This window comes from Aquila chrysaetos, chromosome 3, assembly GCF_900496995.4.
Source record: "Aquila chrysaetos chrysaetos chromosome 3, bAquChr1.4, whole genome shotgun sequence".
NCBI lineage: Eukaryota > Metazoa > Chordata > Aves > Accipitriformes > Accipitridae > Aquila > Aquila chrysaetos.
In genome coordinates, this window is record NC_044006.1 from 20,633,508 (window position 1) to 20,646,109 (window position 12,602).

Consider the following 12,602-nt stretch of genomic DNA (forward strand, 5'->3'; position numbering starts at 1 on the left):
TCTTTTGTGTACTCTTCAAAATTGGAAACCGGAAAACCCCTCTCTTCCTATACAGTCTTTTTAAAGAAAATGCTCAATAGCATTCTACGACTTTTATGCTCCTTGAGGGATGAGATACCCAATGCGAACTCCTGTGAATCTGAACACCTAGCCTGATGCCTTCGGCATGCTTTCAAGATTAAATTCCCTTCACTTTCTCCTCTCTTTCTGAAGGGGAGAATGATATCAGTAAAAGATATGCTGGAGATTTAACATCTTCTGTCACTAGTTCTAAATTCAGTTGTTAGAATATCTCCTGGGGAAAGTCACAAGAGTCATTATGGTAAAATTAATAAGACAAAATAAAAAGGACTTTTTGTATAGGTGTAACTGTCAGCTTCGTTACATCACTGTTCATCTCCCCTCCCTCCTTTTCTTTCTTTCATAATAGCAGCAAAAGACCTCATAACCAGGCTGTTGATAGTGGATCCCCAGAAGCGCTACACAGCACGACAAGTGCTTCAGCACCCTTGGATCAGAACAGCTGGAAAAACTAACAGCAGAAATTTGCAGAGGGAAGTGACAATAAACATCGAGCGTCATTTCCGGGCCCAGCGCCGGAAGGAAGTTGTGGATGAGGACACATGAAATGTCTTTAAGCTCTTTTAGTCTTCTTTTTATTGATTAACAAATTATTTATGTTTTCTTTTCTAAATTAATTGGGCCTTTAGTGTATAGCTGTTGCTGGCCATTGCCATGCCTTTTTTTTTTTTTTTGATTCTGAGTCTCTGAAGGACAGAGATCAAATTTGCATCTACTTCCCTCTGATGTTACTTAGGAGTCTCTCTGTTGACAGCAGTGGGGACTAGATATTTCCTGGAGGGTATCTATTATTTTTCTTTTAATACTGATTTGGGCTTTTACATTATGTATCTCTTTTAGATGACAAATATTTGCTTCTGTGGCTGACACTACCGATGACTGTGAAATGTTTTCTTTTGTCTCTCTTTGTATGATAACTTCCAGGAGTTTTGTGTTTATAATGTTTTGTGTTTATAATGTTTTCAAAATAGCTGTCTGCATACACATCCTGCACTAATTCTCTAAACTGTCTTTTCACCAATTCTTGCTAGCAATAGGGAAGGTGAAGGAATTTAAAAAAAGTAAATATATTCTTTAGCTGTAGGATATGTTAAATAAGCAGCAAGATACTATTTATTAAGTTGTGAGGGAAGAAACATCTTTATAGACTAAATCGGATATTTTATGATATCTCACTTGGCAACATCTTTCATTGGATGTTCTCATGGACAGAGCAATAGACTGTACAATGTTTCTGTGAAAACTATGGTAGTGCTGTCCAGTATGGTAGTTTTGTTTATGAGAAGAAGTAGGAAGATATCATGGCTGATACCTTTTCAAGACTGTAATAACAGCTTTCAAAGTGCTTTTCTTCCTACTCTGGGAAGTAGGAAGTCAAGCAATTCTAAGGGAACTTTGGTTCTTTTCCCAAAGGTGTCTTTATGGAATGATAACCCAAGTGTTTTTTCATACTTATTTTTTTCTTAGGAGACATCCTCATGCATCTGTGGCTCTTCTGTGGTGATGGAGAAGAGAAAGCTGGGAATCTGCTTTTGTGACTTAAGTTAACCCTTACCTTCATGGTTCCCCTTTCATCAATACACTTCACAGCTGAATTGCTTTTATACACTTTTTCAGTGTAGTTTAGCAATTGTTTGGTTGTTTGGTTTTGTTTTTTTTGTGTTTTTTTTCCCTGTTACCTTCTCTGGGAACTCTTTCTCCTTGCTTCCATGAGAATGGGCAATGCAATGAAATTACATTAAAATTCAACTTGGGGAAAAACAACAACTTGTTGGCTATGGAAAGGTCTCCCAGGGGAAGTGTCAGATTCTTCATTGCATATGTTTTTTGTAATTTGATTGGATGCATTTTTAAAGAAATCCTGGGGGGAAAAATACAGTCCTGAGAAGGGCTATGACCTAGAACAGCTTTTGAATCTCAGAATTTTTGGTTAACTAATCAAATCCGAAAAGCACTTGAGTTGTCTGTTTTATAATGCTTTGTCCACAAGTTCCACGCACTAGCAAATAATATCGATGTTAAAATATCAGTGGTATTAGCATTGAATTCATAGCTTGTAGAAATGAATGAGGGTATTTTACAGTTGCAGAGCTGCTGGTCTGCCTATGTATTTCATAATGAGAAATGTCAGAAACATTTCAGAATCAGTAGAACATTTTCATAACTATATGAACCAGAATGTTATTTTTGGTGAGTGCTAATATTTTGTGTGAACTTTCTGAATTACCAAAATGTGTGGGGTACTGTCATCATGTTTGTGTTTCAACTTGTGACTGTTTTGCTGCAAAAATGATGGATGAAAGTAGAGACAACTTGGCTCTTAAAGGAGAATTGCACTTTCAATTGAACTGGCTTATTTTTAATACATATTGGAATAAGACTTGCTGTGGAGTTCAAGAATTTGTGGAACAAACCAGTCAAATCTTTACTGTATGCCCAAGCAGTATCTATATGATATGTCATACCTCTCCTTTAGAGGCCCTGAGTCAGGAAGACTTTCCCTTTTCCTGAAAACAAGAATGGATTTAAGTGCTTTCCTGAGTTAAGGCTATGTGTAACCTAATATTCTAAAAGCATTGCGTGGTCTTTGAGTACTAGTAATAACTTCTCCTCTGTTAATTTAAGTCTATTTTGGATAGGAAACTGTTGAAAAATAGCTTCTGACTTGCAATATTATATTTTGTAATTATCTTATTTTTAATATAGTCATTTAGGAATAAAGTTTGAAGTGACAAAAAGAATATTTTATCAGCAGTGAATCTGACAGTTTGGAGATTGTTATGAGTTGCCTTTTTCACCTTTAAGAACCTGTCTACAGCCTCATTCATAGTGCAGAAGATAGAGAATTTGTTTGTAATGAATATACTAGTAGTATTTTTTCAAAGATTTTGTTTTTCTCTCACATTCTCTGGGTCCCAGACAGAGTAAATATGGACTGTGCTGTGTACTGTCACCGCATTGCATCTGTAAGTACAGACCGTGCTGTGGCAGTGCTGAGGGACTGGTTTGTTGGTGTTGCTAATAGGCATTTGGCATTAGGCCCTCCTTCTTCAGGTTGGAGGCTGAAAAAGTTTCCAGGTTCTTCTCAGGGTTTTTGCCTTTTTCTTTCTTTCTCCTACTTAGATATTCCTTTTCTCCCATTGCTTGCAGAGTTCTTGCTCTACCTCTGCGCTGTTCTAAGGAGTCTAGGTCCTCAGTCGTTACGGTTTAAGTTGCTTGAAGCAGTGAGAACACATACAATTTTGGAGAGCTCAGCTTCAAGCATTGCTTGCTGATGTTGAAAGTTATTAAGATTAGAGAGGACTCAGACGGAAAAAAAGGTGAATATCCCTTATTGGTCTCAAAGATCTCCAGTGTCCCCTCATCTCCTACTGCCTTTTCTCAACCTTTTCTTTTCCCACTGTATGACATTCCAACACAGACCTGATCTTTACGCTCTGTAAGATAGTTTCTGATACATGAACCAAATTCACACTCTAGGGATGAGAATTTTTGCTGTTCTTACTTCCTTTCCTGAGATTTTTCTAAAGATTACTGTCTCCTTGGGTTCTACAGTCATCTTCCCCTTACGCTTGCATTTCTTGATTGGTTCTGTTGTCTACAGGAAGTCTGAGGAAGCTCAAAGCTGGGGAAGATTAAAGTCTCACAGAGACCAAGTTCTTGCTGATTCCTTAGGAAGAAGAAATATCCCTCCTTGCCCTTCATTAAATCTTTGTGATTTAGACTCTCATATGGCCTTATATTCCACTGAAAGTAAAACAAGTTACAGTGTCCCTAGCTCCTTAGATAGTAACAATGAAGAAAGTCAGAATATACCACCAAGAAAAACAAACAAAAAACCCCCAAAAGCTAATTCATATTGCAGACCTCAATAGAAAAGATCCACTTACAGAGGATTTGCTAAGTCTAAGGCAAAAGAAGGGAAAAACCTGTTTGTTTCCTGCAAGCTTTTGCAAATCAGCTGAGTAGGAATCCTTTCATGCCTCTTAAAAGTGTTGGTTGATTTCCTATCTCACAACCAGAGATCTTGACTGAGCTCTAGTTATTCCAGGGTTATTTCATTACTACCTGGTATTGACATTCCAAAATTTTTCTCAATTTAGAAACCAGAGACCTTGACTCTCCGTCATCTTTACCCATAGGCTTGGCTATTCTCTACTTGGTTGCAGTTTTTAAGCACACTCTCATATTTTCATGCCCTAACTGTAAGACTTCTCAGACTTTTGAGGCACCAAAATCCAAACATATAGAATTGGGTCATCTGTATTTAATTTCCTAGTGACACACATGCCTCATAGAGTTGCTTTATTATTATTATTTTTTTTTTATTACTGGGTCAGCACTTTAAAGCATAGTCAAAAATTTCAACTACAGTAGTGACGAAGATGGTCACTGCAGGATAGCTGGGGTCTACGTGAGGATGTGCTACTCCTAGAGATCAGCCAAGAAGTCCTATGAAGCATTTTGAGCATCCTTGAAAGCCAATGTTACTAGCTTTGTGCATCATAAACTTTACTTGGCTGTGTTAGGAATTTCTGAACATTAAGTCCAGGCTTTTAGTGACTGCCTGTGGACTGACAAACTAAGTAGTAGCTCCCTCCAGTGGTAGACTTTCCGCTGTCTAAAGATAAAGTGGTCCCTGGATGTCCCCCTCCATTTGTCCACCAAGGTCAACTTCTTCACTTTCATATATGCTATTACATTTCATTGATCCTAGACCTAACCTACCTATTTTATATTACCAGTCATCTACCTACTGTCATCTACTTCTCTTCTCTTGGATGACTCCCATTACTGAAAGACGGTGAAATCTTCACAAATTAATATGTTTTTCTTCAGGAAATTCTGGCCTTAGAAATGGGAAATAGGAATGGAGCCACTGCAGGAAATGAGCAAAAATTTTTGAAAGTATTTAGGCATCTGAAAGTGTGCAAGAGATACTAGCGTTTCACACTGCATAGTGCATAACTGCCTTAAAATGAACAATGGGAATTTGGTCCTTGCTTGTATTGTTAGTCACCTAATATCTAAAAATGTGTCCCCAAGAGGCTTGTGATTGAAACTTGGCAGTACAGCAGAGACTCTGTTTCCTCTGAGACACAGATGCTTTAACTTCTTTTATTCAGGGATCCCTCTTCTTCATCTAAGATTGTTTAGCTACTCTGTGGAATAGCTGAACTCAAACCCCATTAAATCTGCCATCTCTATTCTGACTGGCTTTATAGGTGGGCATTTCATATCTCTGTTACTGCAATTTTTTGGCTGTAGGGTGAAAGAGGGATAGTGGGATGTTACCCTCTGAGCTTGGGCCTTTTGGGGTTATGGTCCTATTGTGAAAGTGAAATTTCCAGAGCTGACTGCTTGCTTTTCTGCAAGTATCCAGATTTGGGGTGGTATTCAGTCTGCTTGAGAATATAGTAAATTTGCTGTGCTTATGAACTGATCTTCCCAAAGACAAGTAAGTTATCAGTCTGAAGTCTTTCTCCTACCATTTCTTCTGTCGCCTAGAGTTCTCTTTAAATTAAGCAATGTATGGAAAATGTTTTTTATGTTTCTGGGCATGCATTTTTCTGTCCTCTGAGTCTACCAGTACAAATCTTTACTGTTGACATTCTTGCTCCTGAAGGGAATATGGGCACTTTAACTGGGCTGACAGTGTATATTAGCTCTGTTTGTTCTACAATATGATTTATTTGCAACTAGGCTGAAGATATCATTTTCTAAATTAAAATATGTTATAGACTTCAGCAGAAAAGTGGTTGTTCCTCCCCACCCCAATAAAGGCAAACTATTTAGTGGATGTTATACTTCAATATTCTTTCCAATAAATTGGGAAACAATTGCATAGCCAAGTATTTTGAGATTTTTTTTTTTCTTTTCTTCTGATAATTCATCTATTCGGGAAATGCTTGTTTTGAAAGGTTTGCAGTTTCATTAAGTATTGCGTGTACTTTCATTTACACTTAGAAGGACCCATTCTAGTGCTGCAGTCCTTTGAATACTTACAGATGTGTTTTTCTTTGCTGCTGCATGTCATCCCATCAAAACCAACACAATTCTTTGCAAAACTGGAACTGAGATTCATTCTAACATCATTTTTGTCCCTGTACTGCATTAATCACGTCTGCTGTGATGTTAGAGCAATCATGACAAGCAGAGCTAGCTTCATTGAAGCTTAATGCACACAGAACTGAATTCTCCCATCATTAATTCTTATTCTGTAAAATTCAAGTTTGTTTAGAAAAAGATTTGCATTATTTGTGGAAACAGGCATCCTAGTTGAAAGAGTTGATTGCAAAAGTGGCTTTTTCAAAGGACACAGTTTCTTAGTAGCTTGTGTATATTTTCATTCTGTTATTAAAAATGGTATTTTCCTGCAGGCCTGCAGTATCAGCTGAAGCAGTAGAAATAAAAAAAATGTTTTCTGGATGTCAGCATGTGTGATAAAGTGGCTACCAGTGAGAATTAGTACAGGCTCTCATTTATTACATATTGGTACTTAAAGAGGCGGCAGCCTCCTCACTACTCTTAGAATAACTGTAGACTGTTAGAAATGACTGACTTATGATAATCACACAATTTTTTTGCACTGCATTTACACGGTATGTATAGGCAGCTAATTAAATCTGATTTAATGATTTGCTGTTAGGAGTGGGATTCAACTGTGTTTCATGTGTCACTAGTAGTTAAAGTCAGAGTCCAGCAATATTTTTTTAAAAACTGGACCATTAAAGTTGTCACTGCTACATGCTATTTCTTTGGAAAAGAAGAGATGACCCCTTGTATCATCCAATTTGCTGATTAATTCTGTTGCCTTGAGTTACAAACAGATGATGTATTCCTGCAGAATTTTATCTTTTGAAATTAGAGCTGTTTTGATAATGTAGCAATTGGAAAAACAAAAAAAGTAAAGTTAATAACTTTAAACTGTCTCTGGAAATATATTTTGTTTTCTGAATTCAGAAAATGAAACGAAGAGCTGGAACCATCTAAAGATTTAGAGAACTGCAGGATTATTCCTGTAGTAAGTGTTTCAGCAATTCAAGCAATAAGAATATTTGACCTAGTGAGAACACTGAGCCATGCAGTACATTGCTAGAGATAAGTAGGTGCTACAACAGTCAACTTCCAAAAGTGTTTGAAATTGCTATATAGCATAGGGACTGCAGGACTGAATAAGGGGTGCTCCTTCTAATCACTGGGAAAATGTGATGCATCATAAACAAAAGGTTATTCCTGCATCGTCGTTGCTGTGTTAGTTGGTAAAGCTTTCTCGATTTCAGTGACAACTGTTGTATTATAAGAAGGCATCATTTCTCATGAAGAATTTCAGTGTAAAACATTTTAGATAATCTTTACTTGTCAAGGATTTCAGCAATGAAGACAAGTTTTCTAGAAAATGGAAGTGTATGATCATTAACTGCAATGGTACACTGTCAAGCAGACCTTATTGCTGGATTTTCAAAAAGAATGCAATTTTGTGATCCAAAGCATTTGCAACTACCCAGCCTGCAATGTTGACAGTTTTAATGACATTGTAATGCTTCAGCATATAAACTTATTATTTGACAGGCTCAGAAGAAACCTATGTGCTTAGTGTAAGGGTGGAACTAAATGGGTCTGGCTGAGATGGAGTTAATTGTCCCCATAGCAGCCCTCATAGTGCTGTGCTCTGCATTGGTAGCTAGAAAGGTGTTGGTAACACACCAGTGTTTTGGCTACTGCTGAGCAGTGCTGGCACAGCATCAAGGCTGTCTCCCCAGCATTTTCACGCCCCTCAGCGGCAGGCTGCGGCTGGGCAAGATCTTGGGAGGCGACACAGCCAGGACAGCTGATCTGAACTAACCAAATGGATATTCCATACCATATGATGTCAGCTCAGCTATAAAAGCTAAGTAAAGGGAGATGGAAGGGGGGGGCATTCATTATTTACATTTGTCTTCTGGAGCAACCACTACAGGTACTGAAGCCCCGCTTCCCAGGGAGTGGCCAGACATCGCCTGCTGATGGGAAGTAGAGAATAACATAATCTGTTTTCCTTTGCTTTCGTGCACGACCTTTGCTTTCACTTTATTAAACTGTCCTTATCTTGACCCACGAGCCTTTTGTTATATTTTCTCCCCCCATCCAGCTGAGGAGGGGGAGTGATAGAGCGGCTTTGGTGGGCACCTGGCACCCAGCCAGGGTCAACCCACCACAGTCGAATACATTTTATTTATTTCAGCTTGGCTGGAAACATACTGGCCAAAATAATGTTCACATGGTGACTGATAGGTGAAAGAGGTAATATTGACCAGTATTTCAAATGGAAGTTGTGTCCTTAAAAATGCGAGCATGTTGGCTGTTTGGCTAAAGGTCAGCATGTGTCCTGATAGGGTATTATTTCTGTTTGCTTTAAACAAAGAGAGACAGACACCATGTAAAATAGCCCCTCACCGTTTGAAAGAAAGAAAAGATACAAAAGAAAAAAGTGGGGAAAAAAACCAAGAGGAGGAAAAGCTGAAGAAAAACTTAACTTTTGCCAAAATGTTTTATTTTCTTAAGTAAATCAATGCTGTGGACAAATCTAACAAAGCTGTATGAGTGAAATTAAAAAAAAAAAAAAAAAAAGTCTTTTCCCTTGCCAGGGTGTAACATTCCTGTGATGGTTCCCCAGTTATTTCTGTGCTAGCTTTATCCTACCTGGATTGTAATTCCCTAGCAATGGGACAGGAGGAGAATCCCTTAAAAGAAATAAAAGCAAAACTGCTCCACCATGTAAATAACTCTCAGCAATTATTCAGCCACACCAGAATTTTATGGAAATTTCTTTTTAAAAGCTTTTGTAACTCACACAGTTAATGTTGAAGGGATAAACAGTCAGAGCTGGATGTTCGAATGTAACAGTAATAAACCTCTCCTGACAGATGAAGCCTCACATAAATTAATGGCAAATAACTGGTAAGGTTGTAAAATTAGTGTATTCTAAAACCTGTGTTTACATACACAGTTCACCTGGGGAAAGGTTGCAGGAAATATGAGGGAAACTTGAACAAAGATATGCAGGTAAGACCCTTGATGACGAGGAAAATGAATCGGTTCTCTAATTGCCAAAACAGACCACTGAATGTGAAGGTCACTGAAAATGATCCTGTATTTCTTTTATGATGAAATATTTCTCTTATTTATTTTAAGCTTTGAGGGTGGGATCTTAAAAGCCACCAACAAGGGGTTTAGGTTATCACTTTCTGTGAAATAATGGTATTTAGGCTTTTGCAGTAATTAGCTTTGAAAATCCTACCCTCCATTTAAAATATCTTCTGCTGGTTGTTAATCCAGTTTTTAAGGAAAACAAACAGATTTCTATGACATTAAATGAAGCTCCTACATACTTGCCATCAGCAAAGATTCCTTCACGAACATCTTCCAAAATGTACATTTTGAAATTAAAAGATCTGCTGGTGTTTCTGAGGGCGTTCCTGTGTGTTTCAATGGATTTGAGCTGGTGTACACTGATGGCAACTTTTGCCCCTTAGTTGCACATAACTATTGCTTGAAGCTTTTCAGGTTAGGGGCTTCCATGCGGGGTGCATGTGTATTTTAATGATAACTGCTGTATTCTGTGCTGGCTCTTCTGTAGTGTTAGTTCTTGGAGCTGTCTGCCAGTGTTACTACTTTTCCATGTGGCAGGAAAAAGAATACATTATTCAAAACCTGCTATCAAAAATAGTGTCATCAGATCTTTGTTTTAGTGAATTGGTGATGGACTGCTATGAATTGTACCAACAACTAAACAGCCTTTGCCAGGAGGATACTTTGGATGAACTCTTGGACAGATCCTGTATGAGGGATTCTGGGAAGAGAACAGATGAAGAATTCAGCAGCTTCATTCTGGCAAGGTAAATCAAGGAACCCGGATTTGCTGTCGTTCAATTTGTTTTCAGTGTCAAATGGACTGAGAGTAAGGGTGAGGATGGGACAGCTTTGTTTTTTAAGTGGAAGCCTTCTTACTGGCAGGCTACAATGGTTTGGATTCTGGGGAATTTTTTCTTTATACCAGTCCAAACTGTATTTTGTGAGTCCCAGACTAGAAGCTTTTCAGTTCACATATGCATACACGTTTGCGATTTTGAATAGGACAGTTCTGTGTTGGCTGAAAAAAGCATGCTTTATTTTCGTTGGTATGTTAGCTATTATACTTAGATATTTTACTGGTTTTCAGGTGTAGTCCTTTAAGGTGAAAAATTCAACTTGCAAAACAGGATCTGTATTTAACCCCATATAACCACAGATATTTAGGTTTTCAAGGTGACGCTTACTTTATTTTTAGATTTGCTTCTTTGGAAAGAGATCCTTTGCATCGCTGAGGTGTGTGGATGTTTTTTGTTAACATGAAGCTTTCCTACTTCTGTGTTAGCTAGTAATAATAACAGTGATCCTTCTGGGGATCCTCAGAGGCCTTAATGAACTTTAGCTCTTTATTTATCAGGCATTAGTGCCTTGACACCTCTGTGAATGGCTTTACAATAGGCCTTCTATAAAAGCACAGCAACCTGAATTCCTTCCTGGGAGGAATGTTGGAGCAGGGGGTGCAGGACAGCTGGGATCCGGGGTTCACTCCTGCCCTGCCAGCCAAGCTGATCCCAGGCTGGCTCCGGTGGGAGGAAAAGGGCTGGTGCGGAGCTCTGGAGGTCGGGGGCTGCTGCCATCCTGCTGAGGAACAAGAGAGGCTTCATGAGTGCAGAAGACCAGTGATGTTTAGTTAGAGCAAAGCCCTACCTGACATCGGTCTGTCCTCTCACTCCTGCAGCTGTGGTCCTATCGTGATTTAACCCCAGGCAGCATCTAAGCACTACGCAGCCGCTCACTCACTCCCCCCTTACTCAGTGGGATGGGGGAGAGAATAGGAAAAAAAAAAAGTAAAACTCGTGGGTTGAAATAAGAACAGTTTAATAGAACGGAAAGGAAGAAACTAATAATGATAACAGTAATAAAATGACAATAATAATAATAAAAGGATTGGAATATACAAGTGATGCACAATGCAATTGCTCACCACCTGCTGACCGATGCCCAGTTAGTTCCTGAGCAGGGATCCCTCCCAGCCCCACTCCCCCCCAGTTTATATGCTGGGCATGATGTCACATGGTATGGAATACCTGTTTGTCCAGTTTGGGTCAGCTGCCCTGGCTGTGTCCCCTCCCAACTTCTTGTGCCCCTCCAGCCTTCTTGCTGGCTGGGCATGAGAAGCTGAAAAGTCTTTGACTTAGTCTAAACGTTCCTTAGCAACAACTGAAAACATCAGTGTGTTATCGACATTCTTCTCACACTGAACCCAAAACACAGCACTATACCAGCTACTAGGAAGACAATTGACTATATCCCAGCTGAAACCAGGACAGGTCCCCAGCAGCCTTGGGTCAGGGTCACCTTCTGTCCCTGAAATCCTTCCACCTTGTCTTAGCCACGTCCAACTTTGAAGCCTCTGCTACTAGGAGCAGTGAGAATAGCACTTGGTGCTTGTACAGTGCTTCATGTGTTCAAAGCTCTTTACAAACATTAACTAATTAAGCCTCAGCAAGTCCTTATGAGGCAGGTATTTATTCCAGCTGAGTGTTTGCATTCACAATTAAGAATATGCTAGACATAATCCTGCTGTCAATCAGCCTAATTGACTTAAATATCTAATTGGGTAGATTCCCCCAAGTAAGTTCAGTTTGAAAAAGGTTAGTCTGGAGAAGGGAATTATACACTGGAGAAAAACAGAGTGCAAGTGGAAATCCTCAGCCAGGGAAAGGCAAAGGCAGCTCTCGGTGGTGGTTTTAAAAGCAGCCAGGGAGACAGGAGGTATTTGCTCATTGCTGCAAAGTATCTTCAAAGCAGCTTGAATTAACCTGGAGTTAAAAAGTCAGCCTTCATAACTGGGTTTGTTTCAACAGGGGAAATGCAAAGAGAAAATCCCTAGTAGTAGCAAGGAGCAGTGGTAGTAGCAAGTAGAGCAGCAAGGGACTGAGGGAGGCTGCTCTGTGCGTAAGCACGGGTTCAGACTCTCTCACCTGGACTTCTGTTTTGCTAGAGAATGACAGCTTCCCTTCACATCTTGCAGGAGGCCAGCACGTAACCTGCTTGAGGCTGACATGTACCAACACAAACATTTCTTATGGTGGTGTTGAATGGTAGTTAGTATCTGAAGTGCTGGCAGATGGTACTTAAAAGATGAAATAACTTCTGTCTGGGACACATGAGTTTAAGGGCAGTTGGGGATTAAACGATAAGCGGCAATTTTTAGTTATAACCACATATAGTAATGCATATTAAAAGCATTATGTGCGTGACGGGTCCAGTGAACAGATATGATTATTACTCACTTTTCCTAGCCAGCCAGGCACAGTGGTGAGCTCAGGTCAGAAGATTTCTTTACCGAACAGCTCCACCAGACTTTGTGCAACAAGTGTGGGACTTGCGTACTCAGCTCCCTCCTTTGCTCTCCCTGCAGCCTGGGCCATACACTGCACAGTCGCACGATGCAGCGCCGTGAGCTG

At 39.4% G+C, this 12,602-nt stretch overlaps 1 protein-coding gene across 4 annotated transcripts in view; it reads left to right on the plus strand.

Moving 5' to 3' along the window:
- Nucleotides 1–5,926, plus strand: part of DCLK3 (doublecortin like kinase 3) — a 31,463-nt gene extending 25,537 nt beyond the window's left edge. For 3 of the 4 annotated variants that reach the window (XM_030009835.2, XM_030009837.2, XM_030009838.2), the window contains exon 5: nt 431–5,926. In XM_030009835.2, coding sequence (XP_029865695.1) covers nt 431–627 — 197 coding nt within the window. In that variant the 3' untranslated portion in view covers nt 628–5,926. The remainder of the gene's footprint in view (nt 1–430) is intronic. The other variant, XM_030009836.2, reaches the window with a different exon arrangement.
- The last annotated feature ends 6,676 nt before the right edge of the window (nt 5,927–12,602 follow it).